At 48.5% G+C, this 16,576-nt stretch overlaps 1 protein-coding gene across 3 annotated transcripts; it reads right to left on the minus strand.

Annotated features, from left to right (window-relative positions):
• Positions 1–2,857: 2,857 nt before the first annotated feature.
• NTAN1 (N-terminal asparagine amidase) lies at positions 2,858–15,277 on the minus strand. 3 transcript variants are annotated; one of them, XM_077316993.1, is made up of 10 exons: positions 15,116–15,277; positions 13,795–13,897; positions 13,642–13,707; positions 13,120–13,228; positions 11,524–11,597; positions 10,240–10,293; positions 9,460–9,513; positions 6,942–7,039; positions 4,888–4,925; positions 2,858–4,452 (listed from the first exon to the last, which is right to left on the minus strand). In XM_077316993.1, exons 1-10 carry the CDS (start codon positions 15,194–15,196, stop codon positions 4,380–4,382), a joined length of 750 nt encoding a protein of 249 aa, XP_077173108.1. In that variant the 5' UTR covers positions 15,197–15,277; the 3' UTR covers positions 2,858–4,379. The 3 variants fall into 3 exon arrangements, with proteins under 3 accessions (XP_077173108.1, XP_077173107.1, XP_077173106.1); XM_077316992.1 differs by having other exon boundaries at positions 4,720–5,001; XM_077316991.1 differs by having other exon boundaries at positions 4,888–5,001; positions 15,116–15,275.
• Positions 15,278–16,576: the final 1,299 nt, after the last annotated feature.

The following is a 16,576-nucleotide window of genomic DNA, read 5'->3' on the forward strand; positions in this document are numbered from 1 at the left end:
TGTATTAACACTCCCTCCCTGCCTTGGCAGGCTGGGAGCTAGTGTTTAAAACAGGGGTAGTCAAACTGCGGCCCTCCAGATGTCCATGGACTACAATTCCCAGGAGCCCCTGCCAGCGAATGCTGGCAGGGGCTCCTGGGAATTGTAGTCCATGGACATCTGGAGGGCCGCAGTTTGACTACCCCTGGTTTAAAATGACCCTACACTCCCTTTCCACACTCCCCCCCCCAGGCCTTCCCATGCTGGCACGGGGATATTGCAAGGAAACATGGGCTGCTTAGAACCTGTTGTGTTTCTTTCACAACACGCTTTGCTACTAGTTCCCAATAAGTCATGAAACCTTGGGCCAATCGCTGTTCACACAACCCGCTTCGAAGGGTTGTTGTGAGGAAAAAAAACTTCTACTCTAGAATGGCTATACCTACCTGAAACAATATCTGACGGTGTATCTAGAACTGACTTTCTCAACCAGGGTTTCCTGAAACGGGTTTCTTGATGGCCCTGGAAGGGTTTCCTGAATGGGTGAGAGTTTGTTAATTATTATAATATTTTAACTTAAAAAAAAAAAACATTTATTGCGATATGACTATAAAGGGTCATGACTCTCCCCTCCCCCCCCCCCCCGTTCCAAAATGGCCACTGATGGGTCTGGAGGGGTGGGAAGGGGAGAGGTCCCAGGTGGGCATGTACACAGCCATGCTTCCCGAGCATATTCTGCTCGGTCGTGCCATTTCTGGGATTTCTCAAAGTCTGAAGATTGTTCCGGGGGGGTTTCTCAATGGTAAAACGGCTGAGAATGGCTGATCTAGACACAGGATTCTGTTTTCTAGTGTGGCTCTCAGAAATAGCTACTTTCTTCTCTAGATCAGTGACTCCAGCTAGGATATAGACCTAAGGCCACCTACCTACCTGCGTCCTTTTAAAAACTCACACAGACACATGCTCGTGAAAGATCACTAGAAAATTTGCAGAACTTTTATTGAATAAAGAATGAAAATTCAGCACATATTTCTGCCCACTTGACATTTCATCAGATATATAATTTGTATAAGTTATAACCGTCCCTTTCATTCTCTTGTCTGTCAAAGGCACAAGCCTGTCTCCTGGAACTGATCTTGCTGATTTTCGGGCAACTTTTTGCCTAACGCGAAAGTGTCAGCACTGTTAAACACACACAAGGTATCTTTTTGTATGTACCCATTTACAGTTCATGATGAGGATCTTTTGTGGGTTTGAAGACACTCACTGGCAGCCCTTACTTAAAGACACGTACGCCTTTCCCCCCCCCCCCTTCCCAAATTGGCTTACAACATCACTCAAAAAAAAAAAAGCAAAAGCAGAACATTTCTCAATGAACATTCGAGTCCAGTGGGCCCCAATCAATCTTCAAGACAAGCAGTCTTAGGCACAAAGCTCAGCCAATTAATTTGGGCCAGATGGTACCCTAAGCGCCATCAAGGCCAGGAAAGTACATCTTGTTGGCAACCTCTCTGAAGCAGGGTAAATGCAGGAGTGATTTCCTAGCGTATGTCTGCTTTGCGTGGGCAGATGTGGGACTTAGAGGCAAGGTGAGCCCAGCCGCCCTGCACTTTGGGTGCATAAGTGGGCTCGGTCGATTCAAGAGAGCCTGCCAAAGGAATCCATGCCATCGAAACCAGGTTCCCTGTCCCCTGATCACAAGGAATTGAGAGAGAGAGACAGAGAGAGAGACAGAGAGAGACAGAGACAGAGAGACAGAGACCCAATACCATTCCGTCAGAAGTGTTTCTGCGTCCATCCACTCGCAGAAGCCACCCTTCCGTGAATTTCCTCCACCCTCCTCCTCTGACTCCACCTTGCCAAGAACCCTCACTGCAGAATTGAACCCAAGCCCTGTCTCAGGGAAGGGGGCGGGGGGGGGGAAAGACCTGGCTCAAGCTTTGCCTGATGTTTTCCTTCCACATAGCATTCCCTGGAAAACTTGGCTGTCTGGGGAGAAGAGGGACATGAACACAAAGCAGAGCGCGGGCAAGAAAAGGAAGAGGAAAAATGTTTCTGGTCCCTTCTTGGTTGATCCCCAAAAGGAAGGCGTGCCGGGAAAAGCCCAATCAGAGGGCTCAGGGGCACAGGGGAAGCATCGTGTGAGAGCACCAATCCACAAAGTTAAGGTCAGAACATGAGGGAATGATACCTTGCATCAGAACTGAAGCAAAGTACTTTTTTTCTTCTTAGTACCTCTTTACAACCCCTCCGCCCTTTTAAAGGGAACCCAGACACTTTATTCAGGTGGGTAGCCATGCTGCTCTGAACCAGCAGACGTTTGAACCCAGTGGCCCTGTTAAGACCAAAAGACTTATTCAAGGGACAAGCTTTTGGGCGCCTGCATACTTCTTCGGGTACAGACTGAGTCAGCGTGCATGCCCACGAAAGCTTATACCTTGAATAAAACTTTGTTGGTCTTAAACGTGCCACTGGTCTCAAACTTTGCTCTAAGGCAGGGGTAGTCAACCGGTGGTCCTCCAGATGTTCGTGGACTACAATTCCCACGAGCCCCTGCCAGCGTTTGCTGGCAGGGGCTCATGGGAATTGTAGTCCACGAACATCTGGAGGACCACTGGTTGACTACCCCTGCTCTAAGGCACTTTATTTCATCGGTCAAGAGCAGAAATCAAGGAAAGCAGCACCTAAATAACATCTGGGCTTTTTCTTTACCTGCAGGTATTTCGTGAGCAAGACTCCTTAACATCCAGCTATCTGCCTAGGGCTTAGGACAGGGGTAGTCAAACTGCGGCCCTCCAGATGTCCATGGACTACAATTCCCAGAAGCCCCTGCCAGCATTTGCTGGCAGGGGCTTCTGGGAATTGTGGTCCATGGACATCTGGAGGGCCGCAGTTTGACTACCCCTGGCTTAGGACATAGGACATTCCCTATGGTTGGACGCTTGTATCTGTTTGGGGGGATTTCGACAGGTCCCTGAAACATAAAGACACCAGCTTAGCTGTTTTCCAGACATCCGGAATTCAGAGCCTCAATTGGAAGCGACTCCTAGTTTTTGGTATGTGGGATAAAGACACGGGACACGGCGCCGCCCTTTTAAAGCAACAAACAGCCACGTCGGTCTTGCCTAGCAGATGGCCTAGCCCTGGAAGGCGGAGCCAGCACGATGCGAGAGATTAACCTGCTGGAAGCACAGCAGAGCACCTTTCCGTAAGCGGAAACGCAGCCCGCCCAGAATGGCATACACCTGGAATACACCAAATTATATGATGACGAAGAGCAGACGTTTTTGGAAACAAACTATCCCGCCCACTCCTCCCAGCATTTTTATTTTACTTCTCTACGCAGGTTTATAAAAACTGGCTGGTGACATCACTGGCGCAGTTTAATTTCATCACTCCCTGCTCTTCGGTGACGCGTGAAATGGATAAAGAAGTAAAGTTCTTACAGAATGATGGCAAGGAATGAAGAAGAAAACAGGGGAGAGCTATAGGGATATGTTTTACCTGCTCTAGGTGCCCCCAGCATGTTTCTCACAAATAAAAGTAGGATTTCCCGTTACTCAAAGACACATCTCAAAAGTTCTACACGTAAAGAAAACAACGTTTATACATGGCGCAGGTTGGCTTTGATCACTTTTCTGTTTGCAATGGATTACTTAATATGTGTAATGATATATTATTGCTCCTCTTTTTTCTGTCCTCTAATACGTTGACATTATTTTGATAAACGAACTAGGTTTTCAAGACAGCATCATGTACCTTGGGCCTCTTTTTTTATAAATATATTTACACGAAACAGCGTTCCTTCGATGTATAGTTTTTAACATGCCTTTAGCTCCACTGGGAAATAAACCTCGTGAGGTTTTTATTTTAATATTTCTACTGACCCCCCTGAGAAAGCACTGAGTGAGATGCATGGGGAACAGTTATGCCAAGAGGAAAGGGGTCTTGAGTCTTCTGGCTGTCTTACAGAATGATACATATGCATACAGGTAAATCCTTATAACACGGTCGTTGTGTTATTACAAGGAAAGCTGGCGGCCAGATCTCGCCACTATAATATCACTGCAGTAACGTCTTTGTTGGATCCACCCAGGTGTGTGATACCTGCCCCTGCTGTGCAAATAAGGGCTATCTACCTGTGCAGTAGGAAATTAAGCATCATGCATTCCCTTCTGGAATAGGCCTCTTATGACACATGGCTATTGCCACACGTTGCTGTGGCCCAGCTGAGTCTCTGACTGTGAGCTCACTGTTTAGCAGCCCGGGCTTTCTCAACGCCGCCTCTGCTGGTTAGATCTGCTCAGAAGAAACCCTCTGCCAGAGGCCGTCTTCGTTCTTGCAGTAGATCCAAGGTCTCCTGCTGGGGAACAGGCTCTTGTCGGGGAACGGATGCTCCTTCAAACATAACAGTGTGGCGCGAATGTGGGAAACAAAGTGAGGCGGCTCGGCCTGGGGAGATGTGGAAAGATTCTGCAAAAAGAAGGGGGGAGGGGAAATCATTTTAAACTCAGGTCTTCTCATGAGCCAGACTTTGTGTTTACTCTGAGTGACAGGGAAGTGATGCCAGGGACTCAACCCATGCCTTTCTGCAGTTCGCACCCAAACGGGGAAAACGCAGTTCATGGATCGCTTTGGCGAGGCGTTGTGTCTCTGCCCCAGATTTATTCCCTGCTAAAAGGATCGGGTGACACGGAAAGACCTGGATAACCTCCAGCAGTCAGAGAAGACGATACTCACCTTGAAAGACAGGGCAATACAGCCCTGATTTAGAAATGTTTTTTAAAAAATTACATTTAGTGCACTGGCAAGCAAGCCAAAAGACATCGGTGGAAGGGAAGGCCGGCAGGCCGTGAAAAGACGACGTCTGAAAGACCAGCCCTCTTCTGTGGCCATCGTCCCCATTACCTGCAATAGGTACTGATCATCCTGTTCGAGCCAGAAGTCTGTATGAGGGAAAGGCATCCAGAAGTACGGCCCAATGTAAAGCTGCTCCTTCCTGGAGTCATAAATGTTAACCATCTACAAACAAAGGGGGAAAGCACACACTTTCAAAAGGCTATTCGTCACAAGCAGAGCCAGAATGCCTAACCCAGGGGTAGTCAAACCGCGGCCCTCCAGATGTCCATGGACTACAATTCCCAGGAGCCCCTGCCAGCGAATGCTGGCAGGGGCTCCTGGGAATTGTAGTCCATGGACATCTGGAGGGCCGCAGTTTGACTACCTCTGGCCTAACCTTTGCCTTGGTAGAAGAAAGCACGCAATGGTTGGAAGATATTTTTTAAAGAAAATATGCAGCTAAATTAGTGTGCTTATGGAAGCCAGAGGGGTGTAGTAAGTTAGAGCATTGGGCTACAATCTGAGTGACTTCAGAGCCACACTCTGCCATGAAAAGTGGCCAGGTGACGTTGGCCAATCAGACCAGTGACACTTTCTCTCAGCCTAACCTACCTTACAGGGTTGTTGCGAAAAATAACATGGAGAACGGGGAAATATTGTAAGCCGCTTGGTGCCTCCACTTGGGGTAAAGCTGGTCTGTAAATAAGTATATGAATGAAAGAAGAATCTCCCCAGGGCACCATCTCTTTCACTCAGTAAGGCAGGAGCCAGAAGAAAAGGCCAAGAGCACAAGCCAGAGAAATCCAAGCCGGAAATCCAAGCTCTTTGTACAAAGTTGCATTGTTATTGGTCTCCTCTGGTGGGCAGGGTCTCAGCAATTCCCGAAAGGGAAAAGGAAGGTTAGGGAAAACAAATCTCGCTCTTCCCAATCCAGGAAGTCACCGAAACGCAGAGGAAACACTGCCCTACAGTTCAAAAAGCTATAAACCAGCCTTGCTAGAAATAAATCAAGCAAAGTGGGCTAAGTTGGACAAGACAGAGTCATGACCCAGGATATTAAGGGTCCAGGCTCCAGGTGTGTGACTAAGCCAAGGCCTCTCTTCAACCAACATACAGAAGTACTTTGCATTCGGGGAGGCCAGGGCGTGTGGTCCAGAAAGCAGGGCTTTGCCCAGGCCTCCTTGAGCTGGGGGCTGCTTGCTTCTTCACCCCGACGTTTCGTCGGCCTGAGAGCCAGCGGGGTGCCGTGAGTGGCCGACTCTAATCTGGAGAGCCCGGTTTGGTTCCCCGCTCCCCCACGTGAAGGCAGCTGGGTGGCCTTGGGCCAGGCACAGTTCTCCGAGGACTGCCCCTCACAGAGCAGTCCTCTCCGCCCCGCCCCGCCTACCTGTTGTGAGGAGGGGAAGGCGTTTGTAAGCTGCTTGGAGATTCCTTTGGGTGATGAAAATCGGGGTATAGAACAGCTCTACTTTTTCTCAATAACAGGGGACGAGGCTGGTCGGTTTGCTGTTTTCCCAGCTGACAAAGTCCCAGGGCCAAATGCCTTATGAACAGCCTGGTTGTCTGCCTATCTTCCTACCTTCTCTACCTGCCTACATCAAACTCCTATTCCCAGGCCTGGCTCCTACTTAAGGCCTGTACTCCCCACGCCCTCAACCACAGGGTTAGGCTTCCCGGCCAGCAGACCTCCAGAGAGAAACCTGCTGCTTCCCTGGTCCCTCCTGCCCTCCTAGACTTTTCCATCTCTCTGACTTCCTGCCTACCCTTCCTCCTTCCCTCCCACTTTTCTCCCACACCCTCCTGCCATGCCCGCTCTGACTACTCAGGTCTCGGCTCCCAAGGCAGCCTTTACTCCCGAGGAAGCTAATCCTGGCAGTCTCCCCTTGCTTTTTTGGTGCTTGCAGCATCCAGCCCTGCCAATGTGCAGCCCCTGGAGTGGCTGTTCTCAGACCCTCCCACTTCACACCCCACCCAGGGACGCCCTGGGAGTGTGACAAAACCTGAAAACATGAAGTTCAGACGTACACCAGAATCAGCAAGTTTTCTCTCTTCCCTCCTCACTATAAAAACAGGCATTATAGGCACCATTGCAGTCCCCTGAAAAATCTTCTCTCTCATCTTACCTGGGCTCCTGTTAAGATACTGGCTGACCTTAAATCCACCTCTGGTCCTTTGTCGGGAAAAGTAGCATGGAAAATTTCTCCGGTCTTAACATTTGCTGCTGGAAAGCAAGGTGAGAACACGGATAACTGAAAATGGCCCATAGTCCTTATTGTCCAGGGACAACGAAATACTGTATGGGAGAAAATATCTTTCCTACTGCTGCCTGGTGTGTTCCTCTCTTCTTCAAAGTTGCCCATCACAAAGATGCTCTTTTCTGGATCCCAAAAAAGGCCATCTGTGCTTTCTAAAAATTGAACATGATCTTCATCCCAGTTCCCTCCCTATTCTAATGCCAGTCTTAACACAGCAGATGTGGCTGCAGAATTTATTCCGATCTAGTCCTCTTCCTGTTTGGCCACATCTGCATTTCATCTATCTTTCCCCTTTGCTTCCATTTTATTCTCCCCCACAGACACCAGATGGTTTGGGCAGAGTACGAAACTGGGCCAAAGCCACCTGCTGAATTTCACAGCTGAGGGGCGATGTGAACCTTCGTCTTCCTGGTTTTACCCTGGCGATCCACAAGACGCTAGCATCTTCTTCTCTGGGTATACACAACTACTGAATCGACTGCTTAAATTTTGAATCCATTTTCCTTTTGTTGTTGTTAGGTGCGAAGTCGTGTCCGACCCATCGCGGCCCCCTGGACAAGGATCCTCCAGGCCTTCCTGTCCTCTCCCATTCCCCGGAGTCCATTTAAGTTTGCACCGACTGCTTCAGTGACTCCATCCAGCCACCTCATTCTCTGTCGTCCCCTTCTTCTTTTGCCCTCGATCGCTCAAGCATTAGGCTCTTCTCCAGGGAGTCCTTCCTTCTCATGAGGTGGCCAAAGTATTTGAGTTTCCTCTTCAGAATCTGGCCTTCTAAGGAGCAGTCAGGGCTGATCTCCTCTAGGACTGACCGGTTTGTTCGCCTTGCAGTCCAAGGGACTCGCAAGAGTCTTCTCCAGCACCAGAGTTCAAAAGCCTCAATTCTTTGACGCTCGGCCTTCCTTATGGTCCAACTTTCACAGCCATACATTGCAACTGGGAAGACCATATCCTTGACTAAACGCACTTTTGTTGGCAGGGTGATGTCTCTGCTTTTTAGGATGCTGTCTAGATTTGCCATAGCTTTCCTCCCCAGGAGCAAGCATCTTTTAATTTCTTTGCTGCAATCCCCATCTGCAGTGATCTTGGAGCCCAGGAAAATAAAATCTGTCACTATCTCCATTTCTTCCATTCTTCTATTTGCCAGGAATTCAGAGGGCCGGATGCCATGATCTTTGTTTCCTTTTACATTGTCTATTTTCCGCTAAATATAAAAGTATATGGTTTTAGTGTCTGTCACACCCAACCCATGTACATGCAGGCTCAAAGGTCGGGAAGGAAATGAGTCTGTGAGTTCACATAAGAAGGTTGCAGTGGGACACTGGGAGCGATTTGTGGGGAAATATGCCACTCCTCCACGCTGGCCCTCTGCCAGCAACTGGGAGCTCAGTTTTAAATGCATCTTCCACTGGACAGGTGTGTTAAAACAAGAGAGGCTTGTGCGTCCTCTTTAGGAGGAGAAAAAAGAACAAAAATTAAAGGGGGAGCTGGAAAGAAAGGCTTTGAATTCACCGTACTGCTAGTGAAATGAGCAAACCGAGTGAATATTCGTAGCCACAAAAACAGGAGCTTTCCCTTGAACAGGAAAAAACAAAAACAAAATATAGATTAAACGGAAACAAAAATCTATATAACTTGTGTTCCGTGGATGCTTCTTTTTCCCCCTTTTTCTCTGTACCATCTGTTTCTTGTCTGCAGTAGAAATGTGGCTTGGACTTAAATGGTTTTTCCTTTAAAACAACACTTTTGCTTCCTTGATGAATTATTTCTCCTTGTTCCTTTCAGGAGAGGTTGGAGATTTCATATATATTTCATTTCAGGTTCGTCTGGTTAAGTTCTGTCATTTATTTATTTTATCGGCTAACTGGTTTATTTACCTCTTTGGTTTTAATGGTACCAGGATAAAGATAAAGGTCCAAGCCCCAACAGGAAGTCTACTAGATCAGGGGTAGTCACCCTGTTGCCCTCCAGATGTTCATGGACTACAATTCCCATGATCCCCTGCCGGCAAATGCTGGCAGGGGCTCATGGGAATTGTAGTCCATGAACATCTGGAGGGCCACAGGTTGACTACCCCTGTACTAGATGAACTTGGGCTGTTTATTCTCAGCTACCTCAAGGGGAAGGGGGCATTATACCCTTCTAAATCTACTCACTTCAATGGAGTCAGAAAGAGAAGAGTCTACAGTTCCAGAACTTATATGCCGTTCTGAGCATCATTGAAGGGGGCAATAAAAGGGTTAAGGAAAACTCAACCCCTTTGTGAATACCCCTGCTGAGGGGATGCATTCTTGAACAGAGAAACAAAATACCAACCAGTTCAAAACAGTTCCTGCCTGCCTGGAAACCCACTCAGCGGAATGGTTTGTCAGATTCAAATTTTGCTTACCGATTCCATAAACGTATGGATAGTGATTACCCTTTTCCTCTCGGTCGTTCAGTTCTGCCGTTCGGGAAAAGAGAGGCAAACGTTACGGCTTCTCATGCAAACCAACGAGTCACAAAATATTAAAAGTCAGTGTAACTGGGGGGGGGGAAGCAAAGTCACCCAGCAAACACAGAAGGGCGTAAAAGCTGCTAAAAACAAGCACCACAACTTCAGGTACAAATTTAAACCATAAGATAATAAGTCAAGGGAGCTAAAGGCTTTTTTTTCTGGCGCTCCACGATTCTCTAGCCTTCAGGTAAAAAGGTGGGAATCAATGGCCAACCTCGTTGCTTAATTTGGCTACCAAAGAAACAGCTACAGGCAACGCAAAGCCATTTTTAAAATTCCGGTATTTTTTATTATTATTTACCTTAAAAAAAATATTCAACTAAGATACCTACATAGGAGGAACATCATCCCATCAAATCATATCACAGATTTCCAAGTCTGCCCATACAGAATTCAGTCCTTCCCTTCTTATACCTGGCTCCATACAGCCTTTTTCACAGTAAAATCAGAGCCCAGCGGCACCTTTAAGACCAACAAAGATTTATTACAGGTGTGAGCTTTTGAGGGCAAGCAGTCTTCCTCAGACTCAAACACACCTTGAATCAATCTTTGATGGTCTTAAAGGTGCTACTGGGCTCTGATTTTATGGTGCTACTTCAGACCAACATGGCTACTCATTTGAATCTATCTATGACGAGGGAAGGGGACAGATTACGGCTCCGAAACAGTTACCTGTCACGCAGAATGTCACTAAATGGACATTGTCCTGCAAGCGGTCAAAAGCTCCTAGAAACAAGTGCAGGAACAGACGTGAAACGTGCGCAGAGTTACACATGGTTAATACAAAAGACAAGTTGTACGGAATTGCCCACATGCTCCTTGTTAAGTGCAAAGGTTACAGCTACTGCAGAAGAGGTTTAGATGTTCTTGGATGCTTTAGGATGCTTAGGGCTGATCCTGCGTAGAGCAGGGGGTTGGACTAGATGGCCTTTATGGCCCCTTCCAACTCTATGATTCTATGATTCTATGATCCTGCGTTGAGCAGGGGGTTGGACTAGATGGCCTGTGTGGCCCCTTCCAACTCTATGATTCTATGATTCTATGACTAGATGGCCTGTGTGGCCCCTTCCAACTCTATGATTCTATGACTAGATGGCCTGTGTGGCCCCTTCCAACTCTAGGATTCTATGATTCCAGTCAAGGCCTCTGAGCAACACTGCAGGCCTAAAATTGTCCCAGAACCTTGACAGGATGCCACAGTTCTCCTCTTAGCACAATCTCTTCCACAAACGTTGGGTAGAACCCTCTAGCACCCCTTCTGCTACTGTAAGGTAAAGGTCAAGGTATCCCCTCTGTGCAAGCACCGGTCATGTCTGACCCTTGGGGTGACGCCCTCTAGTGTTTTCATGGCAGACTCAATACGGGGTGGTTTGCCAGTGCCTTCCCCAGTCATGACCGTTTACCCCCCAGCAAGCTGGGTGCTCATTTTACCGACCTCGGAAGGATGGAAGGCTGAGCCAACCTTGAGCCGGCTGCTAGGATCGAACTCCCAGCCTCATGGGCAGACAGCTTCAGACAGCATGTCACTGCCTTACCACTCTGCGCCACAAGAGGCTCTGCTACTGTAAACTAGGCTAAAAACGTCAACAGGAAGAAACGCATCACCTTCCCTGTTGATTCCTGTTTCCACTTCCCTTTGCCTTCTCTCACGTCAGTTTAGTAGTCTGAAAACGTCTCAAGGTCTTATTCTTTGCATTATTCATTTAACTTTCCGCTATTATCTTGTGCTGTGGGGCCGTGTTCAATGGGCAGGTACACCATGTTCATGCGTCAAGATCCACAGAAGCAAGATGTCGGGCAGAAATTGTCGGGAATCCCCCTTTTCTTGGTGTGAAATGTTTGGGCCTTTTATTTATAACTTCCCCGAGCCTCAAATTTCACACGTTCTCCATTCTGACCCCAAACAAGAGCCCTGACACTTAACCGAGGGAGCAGGGGGGGAATGTATAGACTTACGGAGAAGTTGGTTGGTGAGTTCTTGAGATAAGTGTCTATCATCACTGAAGCCGCCAACTAGATGCAGTTCCAACCTAGCCAACCAGAGGCAGAAATTATGCAAACTTCCATCTTAAAGCGAGGGGAGAACAGCTCTGTAGCAGAAGCCAATTACATTCATAAAGTCCCAGGTTGAAATTCTGGCCTCAACAGGCCACGCGTGAATCCACACCCTCCTTTACTGCAGGGGTAGTCAAACTGCGGCCCTCCAGATGTCCATGGACTACAGTTCCCAGGAGCCCCTGCCAGCAAATGCTGGCAGGGGCTCCTGGGAATTGTAGTCCATGGACATCTGGAGGGCCGCAGTTTGACTACCCCTGCTTTACTGTATTCTTGTGTTCAATTCACACATCAGTCGACGATAGGATTTGTCAATTCAGCCGACGGGCTTTGATTCCTGCATAATGATCTTGCTAACAGTAGCCGCTTTCTACAACTGGAATAGCCTCTTGCCTCAGGGCAAGGTGACCCTGTTTGCAGATCAAATTTCTGGGATCCCACTCACGGGGTTTAATTCTCATTGGAATGCACACTTCAGCTCTTTCTTGAGGCCAGTTTGAGGCGGCCTTTCCAATAACAGCATGAGAGTTTATTAAGAAGAAGAGTTGGTTCTTAGATGCCGCTTTTCTCTACCCAAAGGAGTCTCAAAGCGGCCTACAGTCGCCTTCCCTTTCCTCTCCCCACAACAGACACCCTGAGAGGTGGGTGAGGCTGAGAGAGACCTGTTATCACTGAAGAAGAAGAAGAAGAAGAAGAAGAAGAAGAAGAAGAAGAGGAGGAGGAGGAGGAGGAGGAGGAGGAGGAGGAGGAGGAGGAAGAAGAAGAAGAAGAAGAAGAAGAAGAAGAGGAGTAGCCGCTTTTCCCTACCCAAAGGAGGCTCAAAGCGGCCTACAGTCGCCTTCCCTTTCCTTTCCCCACAACAGACATCCTGTGAGGTGGGGGAGGCTGAGAGAGCCCTGATATCACTGAAGAAGAAGAAGAAGAAGAAGAAGAAGAAGAAGAAGAGGAAGAGGAAGAGGAAGAGGAAGAGGAAGAGGAGGAGGAGGAGGAGGAGGAGGAGGAGGAGGAGGAGGAAGAGGAAGAGGAAGAGGAAGAAGAGTAGCCGCTTTTCCCCACCCGAAGGAGGCTCAAAGCGGCTTACAGTCACCTTCCCTTTCCTCTCCCCACAACAGACACCCTGTGAGGTGGGTGAGGCTGAGAGAGCCCTGATATCACTGCTTGGTCAGAACAGCTTTATCAGTGCTGTGTTGAGCCCAAGGTCACCCAGCTGGTTGCATGTGGGGGAGCGCAGAATGACACCCGGCATGCCAGACATGAAGTCCGCACTCCTAACCACGACACCAAACTGGCTCATGTAGTCATGAATGCAAGCGATTAGGCTCAGGCAGTAGTCCTAACCACTATACCACTCTAGCTTCAAATTCTGGGAATGCCCAAACTCATTTCACCTCACCACTGCAAAGAACTTATTCATTCGATTTTTTTAAATGGATTCCCACTCAAGATCTCTGAATTAAAAAACAAGCACATGTTTAAAATTGGGGGGGGGGAGCCGACCTTCCATATTCTGCATTCGGAGAGAGCACCCTGACTGCATTGGTCACCAACAGGACTTCTTTGTCGGTATCCGAACCATCGCAGTGTGTCAGACAGGTGGCCCCACTACCTGGGGAAAAAACAAGCACAAAAATGGATTGCAACTCCCAATTTAATTTAATGCGGCCCGCGGGTTGGGGACCACTGCTCTACAATCTCCAGAATTCTTTTGGCTCTAGGAATTTTTAGGAATTTTCTTATAGCAACCCACAGGCAGAATGGGTTTTGCTCCCCAACCCCCACTGCTCCAAAAAACAGACCTTCTCTTCGTGCTTGCCATGAAGTTTCTCCCCTTTTTAGTAACAGAAACATTATTGTAGGTATCCTGATAAATCCGTACTTTGTTCTTTAAATACTGCATGCTTTGGGGCCCACATTAGGAAAGGGGGAAGGGGGAGACCTCATTTAATACTCTGTTAACCCCCTGGATTTAAATGAGTGACATCAGGAGGCTCTTTTCCCTATTCCTTCCAGGTGCCATACCTGTGTGTCTGAGCACCACCAAGTGACACGTGGTCGCATCATCAGATCCTAGAATAGACACAGACCCTGGGGGGAAAAGCAAAGGATCAACATTAAAGACTTTGGCCGTATATTTGGGACTTCCACATCAGGCCCTCTTGGATGTCCACCTACCGTCTTTAGGAGTGGTTGCTGCAAACTCTCGTTGCTGGACGTACAGAAGGCCTCGGGGTCCCACTGTTTGAGCAGCCTGGCTCCGTAGCAGCTTGGCTCTCTCCTGTTAAGAAGGGGGTAAGCATAACTGCGTCTGGATTCACCTAGCGAGGACCCACAACGAGCATCTGACAAAATTTATGACAAAAGTTTATGAGTCTACAAAGTCCTTAAGATATCAGAGGCCTTCTGTTTAATTTTGGCTACAACAACATGGCTGGTTTGGTGTAGTGGTTAGGAGTGCGGACTTCTAATCTGGCATGCCAGGTTCGATTCTGCACTCCCCCACATGCAGCCAGCTGGGTGACCTTGGGCTCGCCATGGCACTGATAAAGCTGTTCTGACCGGGCAGTGATATCAGGGCTCTCTCAGCCTCACCCACCCCACAGGGTGTCTGTTGTGGGGAGAGGAAAGGGAAGGCGACTGTAAGCCGCTTTGAGACTCCTTCGGGTAGAGAAAAGCGGCATATAAGAACCAACTCTTCTTCTTCTGGCTGCTCTGGAATTAGTAACATATTCATGGAGTTTTTCATACTTCTTGAAACCCCATTGAAGGTCAATATTTCTTTGTTTCACACAGCAAGGAACCAACTGGCCCAGCACTGACTCCTCCCTCATCCCTGGAGATGAAGCAAGGGCAGGGGAAAGGAAGAGCCTGAACAAGACCTCAGGCACCCAGATGATGGGTCCAGACTGGAGCAGCCTGCAGAGACAGCCAATGCCCAAAGCAACAGGGAGTCCTTGGCTGATGATGTCATCTACTGGTGACATGCAACCTACACCCTGAAAGCAAAAGACCCAAAGCAGCTTCCACGGTTCACCATCTGATTCTCACAACAACCCTGTGAGGTAGGTTAGGCTAAGAGTGCACGACTGGCCCAACAAGTCGGTAGGGCAGAGAAGAGAAAAAAGGGCATCTTGTTACCCTCATTAAATAGGGAGGCCTCCGGATCCTAGACTGTACCTCTCCATATGTCCATAAACTACAATTCCCATGAGCCCCTGCCAGCACCGTGCTGGCAGAGGCTCATGGGAATTGTAGTTCACGGGCACCAAATGGTTATTCCGGTACTAAATCACTTCTTCAGACGTCGTGGTCGCGAAGGGCACGTCAGGGACTCACTCCTCTAATGGGAACCCCCAGCGGCCCCTTGAACACACATTTTACTACAGCATGTGCAATAATAAAATAAAAAACATCCCAGGGCGCCACCCGAGGGGCGTGGCTTCGCTTTGCACGCGCGTCCGGATGGGTTTCCCCGAAATGCTCCCCGCCAGCTCACCTCCAGCTCCGGGTAGGCATAGAGCGGCTCTCTCGCCAGCTGAGACACGTCTACCCGCCTCCCATTCACCAGCAGAGGCATCTCCGGAGGGACGCAGCGCCGACCGCCTCCCGCAAGCTCCCAGGACAGGGCAGCGGAGCCGCCCACGGAAGCCTTGCCGCAAAGGGCCCTGGGAAATGGAGTCCCAGTCCGCCCAGCCGGAAGCGCAGAATCCCGAACACGGCTCCCGAGGGGAAAACAGGTGCCCGGGCACTTTTGGCGCTAGGAAATTGACCCAAGACGTGGAGTATGCAAATGTATTACAAGTGTAGATTCAAGTGGGAAGCCGTGTGGGTCTGAAGCAGCACAAGAAAACAAAATCAGAGTCCAGGGGCACCTTGAAGACCTACAAAGGTTTATTCAAGGCATGAGCTTTTGAGTGAAAGCACTCTTCCTCAGACTTGCACTTGAAAGCTTACGCCTTCAATCAATCTTTGTTGGTCTTAAAGGCCCCCGGACTCTGATTTTGTTTGGTTGCACCACAAAAGTGTGTATTTTAATTAGGAAAAAAATGTAGAAAAATGTTCATAGGTTTAAAACACTTTTCTCTACTTGTTGACCATTGAGAAACCCCCAAAGCATTCGTCAGACGTCGAGATACCCCAGAAGTGGCACAATCATGCAGAATATGGTTGGGAAGCAGAGATGTGTAGCCCCCCTGGGTCCCCTCCCCTACTCCTATAACTGGCCATTTTGGGAGGGGGGGGGAAGTAAACGACCATATATGGTCATATTGCCTAATTTAAAACATATACACAAAATGAATTGGCTCCCATCCATTTGAGTAACCCTCAAGAAACCCCTGGTTGAGAACGGCTGGCACAGACAGATGCAAATTTGTACATAGTGTTATTGTGACTATAATTTCCATTTCCACTCTCCAGTTGCATACTTCAATGGAAGCCAAATTTAGCCTCCTTTCAAGCCTATGCGTAAACCAACCAATGGAGATATTTGGAGTCCCGTGGCACCTTCAAGGCCAGCAAAGTTTTTATTAAGGTATGAGTTTTCATGTGCATGCACGCTTCCTTTTCGGTCCTGGCCCCCACCTGGTGGAGTGAGCTTGGCTGAGAGTGGCAGGTAACAAATCAAAACTGAATGAATGAATGAATGAATGAATGAATGAATGAATGAATGAATGAATGAATACAGTTGCCAACCTGCCAATGGCTCCAGAAAGTGAGAAAACCCCAGGGTATAAGCACCGTAGATTCTGTGTAGAACAGCCTTTTGACCGAGGAGGGGTCCCTGAAATGTTTTTCAGGCTTTGAGGAGCCCCAGAACTGGGCTGGAAGTGGTCAGCTGGCCACACTTCCCTGCCACGCCCAAAGAGGACAGGGTGGTGGTGGACAGGAGGTGTTTTGAGGCTCCGCCCACTTTTCCAGGTGTCATAACCACCCACGAATGCCATGCCCAGGCGGC

The sequence above is a fragment of the Paroedura picta genome, chromosome 17, assembly GCF_049243985.1.
Source record: "Paroedura picta isolate Pp20150507F chromosome 17, Ppicta_v3.0, whole genome shotgun sequence".
In the NCBI taxonomy this organism is placed as follows: domain Eukaryota; kingdom Metazoa; phylum Chordata; class Lepidosauria; order Squamata; family Gekkonidae; genus Paroedura; species Paroedura picta.